Source organism: Myxocyprinus asiaticus, chromosome 1, assembly GCF_019703515.2.
Source record: "Myxocyprinus asiaticus isolate MX2 ecotype Aquarium Trade chromosome 1, UBuf_Myxa_2, whole genome shotgun sequence".
In the NCBI taxonomy this organism is placed as follows: Eukaryota; Metazoa; Chordata; class Actinopteri; order Cypriniformes; family Catostomidae; genus Myxocyprinus; species Myxocyprinus asiaticus.
Genome location: NC_059344.1, coordinates 19,739,088 through 19,752,765, shown reverse-complemented (window position 1 = coordinate 19,752,765; position 13,678 = coordinate 19,739,088). Strand labels below are relative to the sequence as shown.

Below are 13,678 nucleotides of genomic sequence, written 5' to 3'. Positions count from 1 at the left end.
GCTTGTGTTGCGTGCTACTACCTGGGACGAAACCGGTTCCACCCGGAGGTTGTAGAACCTTGCAAAGGTGTTGGGTGTTGCCCAGCCCGCTGCTCTGCAAATGTCTGTTAGAGAGGCACCTCTGGCCAGGGCCCAAGAAGCCGCTACACCACGGGTAGAATGGGCTTGTAGCCCTACCGGGGGCGGCATGTTTTGGGCGAGATATGCTATAGTTATGGCGTCAACGAGCCAGTGGGTGATCCTCTGCTTGGAGACAGCGCTTCCTTTCCACTGTGTACCAAAGCAGACAAAGAGCTGCTCAGAGACTCTAAAGCTCTGCGTGCGATCCAAATAGATGTGTAAAGCGCGCACCGGACACAGCAACGACAGGGCTGGGTCTGCCTCCTCCTGGGGCAGCACTTGCAGGTTCACCACCTGGTCCCTAAAAGGGGTGGTGGGAACCTTGGGCACATAGCCCGGTCGGGGTCTCAGGATCACGTGAGAGTAACCCTGACCGAACTCCAGGCACGTTACGCTGACAGAGAACACTTGCAGGTCACCTACCTTCTTGATGGAAGTGAGTGCAGTCAGGAGGGCAGTCTTCAAGGAGAGTGCCTTAAGATCGGCTGACTGTAAAGGCTCAAAGGGGGCTCTCTGTAGACCCTGAAGAACTACGGAGAGATCCCATGAGGGAAAAAGGCGCGGTCTGGAGGGGTTCAGCCTCCTGGCGCCTCTTAGGAACCTGACGATCAGGTCGTGCTTCCCTAAGGACTTACCGTCGATTGCGTCATGGTGTGCTGCTATGGCAGCAATGTACACCTTCAAGGTGGAAGGGGACAGCCTCCCTTCCAGCCTCACCTGCAGGAAGGAAAGCACTGATCCGACTGTGCATCTCTGGGGGTCTTCGCGTCGGGAAGAACACCACTTAGCGAATAGACGCCGCTTAAAGGCATACAGGTGCCTCGTAGAGGGGGCCCTAGCCTGAGTGATCGTGTCTACCACCACGGGTGGTAGGCTGCTTAGGTCTTCCGCATCCCTTCCAGGGACCAGACATGGAGATTCCAGAGGTCTGGGTGCGGGTGCCAGAGGGTGCCCCGTCCCTGAGAAAGAAGGTCCTTCCTCAGGGGAATTCGCCAGGGGGGAGCTGTCGCAAGGAGCGTGAGGTCCGAGAACCACGTCTGGGTGGACCAGTAGAGTGCTATCAGGACGACCTGCTCCTCGTCCTCCCTGACCTTGCACAGGGTCTGTGCAAGCAGGCTCACTGGGGGAAATGCATATTTGCGTAGGCCAGGGGGCCAGCTGTGTGCCAGCGCGTCTATGCCGAGGGGAGCCTCGGTGAGGGTGTACCAGAGCGGGCAGTGGGAGGATTCTTGGGAGGCAAACAGGTCCATCTGTGCCTGTCAGAATCGACTCCAAATCAGCTGGACCACCTGAGGGTGGAGTCTCCACTCTCCCTTGAGGGAAACCTGCCGTGACAGCGCGTCCGCTGTGGTGTTGAGGTTGCCCGGGATGTAAGTGGCTCGCAGCGACTTGAAGTGCTGCTGACTCCGGAGGAGGAGATGGCGGGCGAGTTGTGACATACAGTGAGAGCGCAGACCACCTTGGCGGTTGACATATGCTACCGCTGCCGTGCTGTCCGTCCGAACTAACACGTGCTTGCCCTGGATCAACGGCCGAAACCTCCGCAGGGCGAGCAGAATTGCCAGTAACTGAGGCAGTTGATGTGCCAATGCAGTCGCGGACCCGTCCAGAGGCCGGCGACTGTGTGCCCATTGCAAACAGTGCCCCAGCCCATCTTGGAGGCATCTGTCGTGACCACGACGTGCCTGGAGACCAGTTCTAGAGGAACACCTGCTCGTAGAAACGAGAGGTCGGTCCAAGGGCTGAAAAGACGGTGACGGACCGACGTAATGGCCACACGGTGTGTCCCGTGGTGCCATGCCCGTCTCGGGACTCGAGTCTGGAGCCAGTGCTGAAGTGGCCTCATAAGCATCAACCTGAGCGGGGTGGCCACCGCCGAGGATGCCATATGCCCCAGGAGCCTCTGAAAAAGTTTCAGTGGAACCGCTGTTCCCTGCTTGAACGCCTTCAAACAGGCCAGCACCAACTGGGCGCGTTCGTTTGTAAGGCGCGCCGTCAAGGAGACTGAGTCCAACTCCAAACCAAGAAAAGAGATGCTCTGAACTGGGAGGAGCTTGCTTTTTTCCCAGTTGACCCGAAGCCCTAGTCGGCTGAGGTGTGAGAGCACCAGGTCCCTGTGTGCGCATAACACGTCTTGAGAGTGAGCTAGGATTAGCATGCTGAGTCTAGGGACATGAAGCACTTACCTGGCTCCTTGTGACCACCCCCGGAACAGCCTGGAACAGGGGAGGAAGAGGCCTGTCCTCGTAACCCGTGGAGGCTACCACATCGGGGGCGGCTGTGTGCCACAGCTGGGCACTCAGGGGCGGAAAGGGCACTGCTGGAGCACCAATCCTGCAAGAAAAAGCCCGTGGATGGCAGTCGTGGTGACGACCGTACACACCGGGTATGTGACCCAGGGAGGAAGGAAGCCGCTCTTTTGCTGAACTGTTGGGTACCGCAGCCACTTGGGCGTGCAGCGAAATCAAACAAAAAGGCAACAAAAGATTTTCCACCCGGCCCTCCACCGGGGGATGGAGTGGTCTTTCTACCAGAGCAGACGGGGTGCGGGATCTTGAGCCGTGCCGGGGGCAGGATGCGCCGGATTGCCTCTGTCTGCTGCTTCACCGTCGAGAACTGCTGGGCAAAGTCCTCGACGGTGTCGCCGAATAGGCCCGCCTGGGAAATGGGGGCAGCAAGGAACCGTGTCTTGTCGGCCTCGCCCATCTCGACCAGGTTGAGCCAAAGTTGGCGCTCCTGGACCACTAGTGTGGCCATCGTCTGCCCGAGAGTCCGCACCGTGACCTTCGTCGCCCAGAGGGCGAGGTCGGTTGCCGAGCGCAGTTCCTGCATCAAATCTGGGGCGGAATTACCCTCGTGCAGTTCTTTCAGCGCCTTGGCTTGGTGGACCTGCAGGAGAGCCATGGCGTGCAAGGCAGAGGCGGCTTGTCCAGCAGCACTGTAGACCTTAGCCGTCATGGACGACGTGAGCCTACAGGGCTTGGACGGGAGTTAAGGGCGTCCACGCCAGGTGACGGCGCTCTGCGGGCATAAGTGCACCGCTAGCGCCTTATCCACCTGGGGAATCGCCGTATAGCCCTTGGCCGCCCCGCCATTGAGGGTAGTGAGAGCGGGGGAACTGCGGAGTCAGGGCCGGGCAGTGAAAGGTGCCTCCCATGACTTCGTCAGCTCCTCATGCACTTCCGGGAAGAATGGCACTGGAGCGGGGTGCGGCTGCTTTGAGCAGCACCGCGAGCCCAGAAACCAATCATCAAGCCGCGAGGGTTCAGGGGAGAGTGGAGGGTTCCACTCAAGCCCAATGCTCGCGGCCGCCCAGGAAAGCATGTCCATCATTTCGGCATCGGCCTGTGACTGGGCGATCGTCCCCAAAGGGGGGAGCCCAGCTGAGGCTTCTGAGTCCGACTGGACAAGTCCGCTCTCCGATGCTGTGCTCGAGAGCTCATCATCTTCGCAAGCTCTGAACAAGAAGCCAGACTCACCGTGCGATGAGCCGGCGAACTCATCCGGAAGCCCGATTGGGGCAGACGAGCGTGCTGGGGAATGGGAGGTCCGCGGGGGGATACCCGGTGGAGACGATCCCATTGGGGTCCCCAAATCGCCAGTGCTAGCCGCGCTGGCCTCATACCCGTAGGTAGAAGGACCGAGGCGGGGAGCCGCTGGGGTGGCTTGCTTTCTTACGAAAGCAAGCCACGACCGCAACGTTGCCATGGTCATGTTCTCGCAGTGAGAACATGAACCATTCACAAATGCTGCTTCCATGTGTGTCGCGCCCAGACTCCAAAGACAGCGATCATAACCATCGGAAGTTGAGAGATAACGACCGCAACCAGGAATAACACACAATCGGAAAGGCATCTTTAGAAAGACGCATCTTTACAAAGACGTTCCGTGTGTGCGCTCTTTTAGAGAAATATACTCTTTTAGAGGGGAAACATGCTCTTTCAGAAAATATATTCTCTAGTTTGTCTGCCGAAGCACCCAGGGGCGCCAGTGCACCAGTGCAGAGGAGGGAGAAGCCACTGAAATGCGCCGTCAGATCCAGCAGAGGTGAATGAACAGGGATATTCAGCTCAATGAGCATGACCGTTCGGCTCCGAAGAGAAAATCTGAATGAGTGGTTGCATACCAGCTCCTTTTATACCTTTATGTCCGGGGGAGTGGCATGCAAATACCACTCGCCAATTTTCATTGGCCTTTTATCAAAGACCAGAGGTGTCTCGGGCTCCCAAGAGTGACCCTTAGTGTCACTACATTGACACCAACGTCAAGTGAGTGACAGATAGGGAACAGGGATATCTTACTTATTGAATGGAGTACAATGAGCACTGTACATCGTGACATGCCTGAAAATTATCTTAATTCCCCGATGGGGAACACTCGGGCTTGTAACACGGTGAATGACATGCGAGTGAACCTTAACCGTGTTACCCTCATGTGATCACGCTGTGAACGCGTGATTGCCTACCGTTACTATGAGAGCGAATGCGCTGTTGACCTGAAACATTGGCTCTTGATATTGATGCAGATGTGTTATGATGAACAGACAGCATAGGCAACGAAAGGCCTAGACCCATGACTATAATCTGAATGCATTGATGGACATGATTGAGAACTTAACTTATTTCTGATGGAAATCAACTGCTGCCTGATCCAATGATTTTGACAGACTTGGCGAGGAGCGCGCTCCTTCTGCGCTGGGTCGTGCATTCCAATTGAGGTGGATGCGGAGGCTCGATTGAGGGAGATGATCTCCTAAGTGAATGAGATATGGATGAAGATCCGGGTTTGCTGATTGTTTACTCCCCATGGGTTTGATATGGGCAGAAGTTGGGATGAAGTGACGGCATCATTGGGAAGGGAAGGCGGGCTTCCAGGGATGTTCTGTGCACTGGTACGCATATGGCCTGGAGAAATCGGAACGGTCTATTATCATTCCAAGAGGGCACGATCCCACTGAGAATCTGGAAATTTGCAGACGTGTGTTGCGGCGAGGAGCTGCTGATTCTGGATAAAGGTAAGGAGCAGTGAATAAGTCCGTGTCCATAGCTGGATGTTAGCTAGTCGGGGAGCGAATTGGACTCAATGTCAGACAGTGCTAGAGAATGAGGTTGCCATGTTAGCACACTGAAACAGCAATGTGATAGATTGTGAGCAGACTTATAAACAATGGTTTACATGTGATTGTCTAGGAGTTACCTAGCTAATAGAGCGATGATGTACAGCTGCTAGTCTTCCCGCTAGAACTACGCTGCACTTACATTTCTCAACGTGCTGGATTATTTGCTGAAGTATCTGTTGGCAAATTGACAAGTCTTGAACAATCCTTGCTCTTGAAGGACTAAGCTGTTTTTGGAGGCTCCTTATATACTATGACACAATTGCCTCACCTGTTTAACATCTGTTTCACATTGCCTTGTTATTTCAACTTGTCAAATTGTTATTAGTCTTAAATTGCCCCTGGGAGCATGTTGCAATCATCTGATTTGAAATTACTGTACATTAAAAAAAAAAAAAAAAAAAAAAAATCAAATTCACAAGGTAAAACATCATATTATGTGCTTTCAATATAGCAAAGGGTGAATATAATTTACAAATCACTCCTTTTTGTTTTTATTAGCATTTTTCTTACTGTCCCAGCTTTTTAGAGTCCATTTACACTACCAATTTCTTATGAATGTGCTGTCTTTGTTTATATTGCTGGTGTTTGACAGGGAATGGACTATATAATAGGACACAGACTGTGCAATAACTGGAGAAGAACCTCAGAATTTAATTGAACTTGATCAAGCCCATTAGCGCTTTGCGCACGAAATTTCGCCAAACTCACTTGCACCTAGACTTAGCGTGTGCTTAAAACTACCAAAACTTCATGGCCATGTCCATTGACTTGGCCGCTTTTGACTTAAAGCATAGTGCTGCTCTTAGCACTAGCACTCTTAAAATAGGGCCCTCTGTGTTACTTGATGATGTGCATGTCAAAAGTAAGAACTTTTTAAGTGAATCTCTGATCCCTAATTGTAGCCCATTTTTTATTGTTCCAGACAGAATCAGCAATCATCTGCGTGACCTCTGTGATTGACCCCATGAGGACAGCCCAGGGAGATGGAACGTAATAGACTTTTCACCTTTACTCTCTGCTGCATTTACATGACAACTCACCAGGGCTGAGCACGACATCAGCCACTCGTTCATCCCAACCCTTCCACAGTCCTCCCATTCCTTTCCTTCCTTTTGTTCCCTCTCTCTAAATCCCTGAAATACATCCAAACAAACCAACAGGTTAACTTGTTCTTCTTTTTTGTTATTGTTTAACTTTCCTTTGCCCTTCCCCTGAGACAAAGCAAAGAGAAAGTTAATAAATCAGTGGAGCGAAGAGAGAAGGAAAGAACAAGTCAGTCATGTATCTCCCCTATGCCTGTAAACGTGACTTGGGCCATGGCCGCTATTCAGAGGCCACCCACACAATCTCCTTCCTCTGGCTGGCACTCTGGATCACACTGGCAGCATGCCAACGTATTGATCCTGGCACCAAGTATCCTACTGTCACCACAAACTATGGCAAGTTACGTGGGATAAAAAAAGAGCTCAACAATGAGATCTTGGGTCCTGTGGAACAGTATCTGGGTGTCCCATATGCCACAGCACCAATTGGAGACCGCCGCTTTCAGCCACCTGAAGCTCCTGGGTCCTGGCAGGAAGTGCGGAACGCCACACAGTTTGCCCCCGTTTGCCCGCAGAACGTACATGGTGTTTTGCCTGAGATCATGTTGCCTGTCTGGTTTACCGACAGTCTGGATGTGGCGGCCACTCACATTCAGAATCAGAGTGAAGACTGCCTCTATCTCAACGTCTATGTGCCCACAGAGGACGGTGAGTGTTCAACACAACACAGCAATGCATCACTGGAAAATTAAAGGCCATGTCCACTCTAATCCATTTTTGATTAAAAATGCACTTTCGAAAGCGAGACTTCGAAAACATTCTCCATCATCGCATACTTTGGAACAAAATGACGTTAAGAAACAAAAAAGAATAACTGTGGATGTGGCCTTAGAGAATAGTACAGTTATGAAACCTTAAAGGTGCACTCACTTTTTGCTGGCTGATACAATTGAGGACTTTGTACTGACACCTATCGGTGTGGATGCAAAATCACACAATAGACCTTATTCACTGTAGTGTACTGTATAGATCTTATTCACAATATTTTATTTTTGAGGTGAATGAAAATGAAGCTGTGAGGAATAGATTTACTCTTTAATAGTATGTTCTGTAAAAAGCTCATCGATCACATCTAATTTTCCGCAGCTCTTTTTGTATGGAGTTTTTATCTACTGATTTTCTTTTAAAAAATTTTTTTTTATGTTTTATCAGTGGAATGATTCAAAACACTGTAAACAACTGAACAACCTATTGAAAATACTGTAAGTCTTACCCTCACAGCCTCCCTGTCATTCCCATCAAAAGACAGCGCTACTGTGAAACAGGTCCATAGCAAAGGTTTTCGGTTATCAGTGCCACTGTAAAAATACAGTATTTACAGTTATATTTTTTGGGTGCATGATTAATTGATTCCTCAGTCGAACTAATAACTGTGAGATTATTAAGCAAAATTGAGTAATATTCTGCTGGTAATGTCATTTCAACATGACGCCAGGAAGAACAAGACTTTTTCCAGAAGACTAATATGATTGGACTTTTCATAATTTTAAACAAACATTTCAATAATACTTTTCATTTCTAATTTTAATTTTTGTTTTAATTTTTTTTTATTAGGAAAATATTTCTGAGTGCACCTCTATTCTAAACACAGGAAAACACGTTGGAAAAACTCCAATACAGCTAAGACTCAACACAAAACAAGAAACACAACATACTTTAAAGCCTAGGTTGCTACATAACATGTATTATTACACTTTATTACAACATTAACACAAAGTACAGTACTGTGGAACTGAAGTAGACGCATATCTGGCATGAAAAGCTTTGAACTACAGTGCAGCATTACCAGACCTTGACTAAGGGCACGTATTTGCCTACTCTTATGATCAGTCCACTGCACTCCAGATCAGCACTGATCAGGAATAGTTTAGCCTATGATTCAGTTAAAGAGAAAGACCAGCTGTAAAGAGTGAAATGTTCTGGGAAATTACTTATGCTGCAGTATATGGCAAACATTTACGACAAATTGCAGTAAATTAAGCCAGAGTTAATCATTCAAATAAGTAAATGACTTTTGAGACTGAGGTAAAACCCCTCAGCGTTTCTCTTTTTTTCTTCACCTCTTCCAGTTCTTTTTTCCCTCTTTCTTTTTCTTCTGAGAGAGAGCAAAGTGGACAGAGACCCTCTGAGGATGGAAAGTGCTGATTTGCGAGAAGGTGTTTTTCTTTTGCAATTAAGTTTCAGCCACCTAGTTGCTTAGAGAAACAAATTATTGACATCTGCTGTAATTTGTAATCTCTGGGCCATTTTTGCTCCTTTCCTCTCAGGTTTTACTTATTTTTTGACAGCCAATTTAGGTGTTTTTTGTTTGCAATGCAAATCATCTTGTTTAACAAATCTTTTTATGAGGAATGAGTGCTTTGCAATGTTGCAACCAGTTTGAAAGCCATTTATGTCCTACCTTAGCATGTCAAAGTGTACACATAAACTTACAAACACAAGAACACACACGGTGGAGTTCTGCACAGTTCATAATGCCTCATAGTACATCAGCATGAACGAACAACAAATCTGTCTTCACTGCAGACTGCAGTCAGACAGAGCATCTGCATATGCGTGTGTTCACAGTGAAGATGCCAGTGTTATTTTCTTGTTTTTTGACACTACCAGAAGTGTGTTGCTTTTTTAAGCTCTTTCTCCTCCGTCTTTTCCCCATTCTTCCTCTCCCTCTCTTGTTCTCTCTCTCTCTCTCCTTATCTTCTGACACACTCACACACATACATGCTCATCTCAGATGATCTTTTTCTGTGCCATGTATCTTTCGCAAAACCCTCTGCAAATCTGTCTATTCCCAGATTTCCAAATGTTCCAGTTCCTATTTTCCCAAATCCCTAAATTCCCTTTAATCCATTCAGTCTCTCCCAACCCATTATCCATTTCTACACATTAGAGTTGCTATTTAGAACAAAACACAATATCCAATACACTGTTTCTGCACCAAATGATGGATTAAAGCCTAAACCTATAGTATACTTTAGTTGTGTATCACAATATACAGTATGTGTGTATGCAAGTCAAATCAAGTAGCCCTTTGATTTAGTGTTATATGAGCATGTCTTTGCTTATGTGAATATGTCTATTAGCTCTGCAGCAGTGCTCGAAGTGTCAGTACTCCAAGTGTCTTATCTCCCTGCTTGACAAGACAGTTGCTTTCACTAGACAAAGACTGTTAGTCTCGCAAGTAGGGCTGGGCTATATGGCCAAAAATATTATCACAATATCATTTTTCATATCGTACGATATCAATATTTCACAATATACATTCACATTTGCGCATTGCATATTTTTTTAATTTCCAAGTTGGCAGAAGAACAAAAAATAAATAAATCCTAAAAAGTCAAAATAGTCTCTACAAAGCTGCATTGGGGGCCCAGAGACAGCCGAAGCAGTGGGGTCTGAGGGATCTTCTACCAAAATACTAAAATATTTTACAGAGTTTATCAATCGAGTGCAGTTGGATATGAATGTTAAAAGATCAGCTGTTCATTTTGAAGCTTAATGACATCAGTCCAGTATTTGTTTGAATACTTTTACATTCAGATTATATATTTTTATATTTCTTTACATTAAGATACCAAGTAGGGGAGCATAGAAACCCTTGTGACTGAACCCCAATGACTGTATGGGGGTTAAGAGGTATCCCCTGAGAGAAAATTTAGAAAAAGTATGAATGGACAATTTGTATACTTTCATTAAAGTGAGAAAGATTAAGCTACCAACTAGTAATTGTATTTTCTTTCCTTGTCATCCATGCTAGAGAATAGATGATGACATCTGATTAATTTTTCACAAAATTAGAACAGAAATCTATTTGTTTATTATTTAAAGACTTGTAACATGCTGATTAATAAAGCAAAATTTAGAAGGAAAAGACGTTATGGTCTAAAGGCGCTCTGGAACCACGTCAAATTATGCAACGTCTCATGTCTACTCACATGCGGGGAAAGGAGGCAATGTGTGCAGATCAGGACTGGGCATAAATGAAGCGTGTTTGGTGCTAGAGAAAAATATTCAGGAATACAGCGCAGAAAGACCAGAGCTGGTGTACACTGTTGTTTTGTCACGCTGCTCACTAGAGACGATGAGAGGGCGCAACCGTCGTCATGAAATCTTTTGGTCCAGATGGAATCAATCCAGGATCTGGACGCAGACCGTAGTGATCGCCGTAGCCTATTCGCTAGCAAGGCAGCTAACGTTAATTACTTAATATAGTCTGAGAAAGCTGAAATGCTTTTTTAGCGACATGCACCTGATCGTCTTGATGTAGAATATAGGCTTAATATCGAAAATTACTCAAAAACTTGTCATTGATATCATGTTTTTTTTTTTTTTTATCGCAATAAATATGGAGATCGTTTTATCACCCAGCCCTATTCGCAAGCCAAAATTTTGACTAAATCCATGAATATCTTTAAAATATTCATGTCATGTTTCCATCAGTAAGCAAATAGGGGACCTATACTATGCAGGTAAATTAGGGCTGTCAATAAATTGTCATGTTTTTTTGTTTTTTTATGTTCTGACATTTGTCTTAATATATACTGTAGCTTACTTAATGCATAAAGTTCCTCTTTTAAGACAAAAAAGTTAAGACATTTTTTCTAACAAATTGTTTTAAGTGTTAATGGCAAATTAAGTAAATGTGTTTACTGTGTTAAATAAATGTGTATACACTACCGGTCAAAAGTTTTGAAACCCTTACTCATTCTTTATTATAATTTTTTTCACATTTTAGAATAATAGTGAAGTCATCAAAACTATGGAATAAAATAAATGGAACTATGGGAATTATGTTGTGACTAAACAAAATCCAAATAAATCAAAACTGTGTCATATTTTAGCATCTTCAGAGTAGTCACCCTTTGCCTAGAATTTGCAGACATGTACTCTTGACATTTTCTCAACCAACTTCTTGAGGTATCACCCTGGGATGCTTTTTAAAACAGTATTGAAGGAGTTCCCATCTATGTTGGGCACTTATTGGCTGCTTTTCTTTATTATTTGGTCCAAGTCATCAATTTAAAAAAAAAAAAATTTTTTATTAAATTTTAGTTTTATAGTGAAATAAATTAAATGGTGGCACAATTATATTTTTGTCTACAAAACTAATTTCAAACATTTAAGCATACGCCTTCAGATCAAAAGATTTTTAAGATCATGAGAAACATTTCGGTCAAGTGTTTCAAAACTTTTGACCGGTAGTGTATATTTAATTACTGTAATTATGTATTATAATAATAACTGTAATAATATATATTTATGTATATAATTATATAATTATATAATATGCAAACAAGGGGAGTACCAGCACCATTTTTTCTACTTTAAGCAGTGCTCTGCAGCATAGATTTACAAAATACAGAAGTGTATGCAGTGCTGTGCAGCAGTTGATCCATGTGAGAGCTGGAAGAGGGGGTTGAAGGGAGATCAAAGCTACAACATCAGTTGTATACATGCAAGCTTCAATCATCGCACAGTCTTCACAAGGGAACTTCTTTACCAATGTTTATCTGCACACCACCAAAATGTCACTATTGGCACGTTTTACTGCATTTTTGTAAATTATGTTGTGCTGCATTTAACTGTACTGTATACAAAACAATCACTCAAACATATGTCATTCATAAAGTACTGTATTGGAAAAAAATTCACACTTCACATATTTGTTTTATCCCTACTTACATATTATGTGTCAATCAAGCATGTCATAATATCTGAAAGATAACCAAGACTTTACAGAATCCTCTGAAAGTATATTCAAATGTTCCCAGAGCAATATTTTTGTGGTGCATGAATAAACATCGCTTCAATGATGTTTTGCTTGTGAAACTCCCATGTTTCAATGGAGTACTCAGCACGTCATTTCAGTATTTGCTCTCCTTATTGTTATTTTATTGTACTTCAGTCATCTGTAAGACACAGTGTGCTCGTTCATTTCACAACACACTACCAGATAACAAACACTTCATAATGAGCCATGAGCAGGTCTAGCATTAGGCTATTCTGCTGTATAAAATCTTAATGAACAACAGAGACCAAATATGGCCATTTTTGTTTGTTTGTTCTGTGGATGCTTCTTTCTCATTTTCCCTCTCACTCAGAAAACATTTTGTTCTCTTGTCCTCTTGCTCTTATCCTGTGGTTACCACAAGGCTTAGTAAGCCTGGAGAGAAAGTGGAGAATTTAGGACTGTGTGGAGGTAGATTGGGGGATGGATCAGTACTAGGCATGGAGGATCAGAACTGATGTGTTAGTTTTAGCATGACCTTTCTATCTGCATCCCATCTGATTCTGTGACAGGCATGTTAATCTAAAATTCCATGACTTGTCCACTTCAACATAGTCTCATGACAACTCAATAATAATTGTGATGATGACCAAACCCATCAACAAACAGAATTTCAAATCAACACAGCCATCACATTTTAGCTAGCCTCCTATCCAACACAAAACATCTACGATCAATTTTTAGTTGCTCATTCCATATTTATTTATGCTATACAAATGACTGATGTATGTCAATAATCTGTATTATGCTTCACACGTCTTGTTCCAAACCTTGATGATTCTTTCAGAGTCCCCAATGTTTAACACAAAATGTATTTTCCTATTAAAATCATTGTTAGGTTTAGGGTTTGTATAATGGGTTACACCTTATGGTTATGGTTAGGTTAGGGGTTTAGGTTAGGGTAAGAGAGCTTGTTCAAAACCCTGACCATTCTCTTTCTTCCATGTTTCACAACAGTGGTTTAGAGTTTGGGTAAGGGGTTAGACTATATGGTTATGTGTCGGTTTGGATTAGGGGTTAAACTTAAGAAAAATAACAATAGTCTACCTTAATCCGTTGGTTAATTTTTTTTCTCAGTGTGAGTAAATGTTGAACGTTTTTGTACAAGCTATCTCGAACGATTTCTTATGATTTCGCCATCTCGTAGTATTATTACGACTTGTGGTGTGACCATGGGTTGGTACACTTACATCTCACTATCTCACTAAGTGAAAAATAAGAGACAGACCGACAGATGAGCAGATGCACAACAAACATGAAACCTGCAGTACTTTGTAATCTTACAGCTGAAGTAAAAATAGCTAAACAAATAGATTGGTAAATAAAAAAGCAAATAAAAAGATAAATTGGCAATGCAAACCTCAGTAAAAATGCAATACAATTCTGCCTGTAAATGGCTAACAATATCATATGATATACTGAAGTATCCCAAAGGCCATAGAAGGGGAAATAAGAAACAAAAGAAAGAAATGAGAGAATGCATGAACAAAAGCCGAAATTTGATGACACTCTGTTCCCATGCAAGGGAAATCAAAACTGCTTCGAAGA

General features: G+C 44.3%; 1 protein-coding gene across 2 annotated transcripts in view; it reads left to right on the top strand.

The window, feature by feature from the left end:
• Positions 1-13,678, top strand: part of LOC127445476 (neuroligin-2-like) — a 271,778-nt gene that overhangs the window by 105,918 nt on the left and 152,182 nt on the right. Inside the window, exon 2 of one of the 2 annotated variants that reach the window (XM_051705588.1) lies at positions 6,162-6,990. The exons of the other annotated variant lie outside the window; for it this stretch is intronic. Within the exon in view, the coding sequence (XP_051561548.1) occupies positions 6,519-6,990 (472 nt within the window). The 5' untranslated portion in view covers positions 6,162-6,518. The remainder of the gene's footprint in view (positions 1-6,161; positions 6,991-13,678) is intronic. 2 annotated transcript variants of the gene reach the window in all.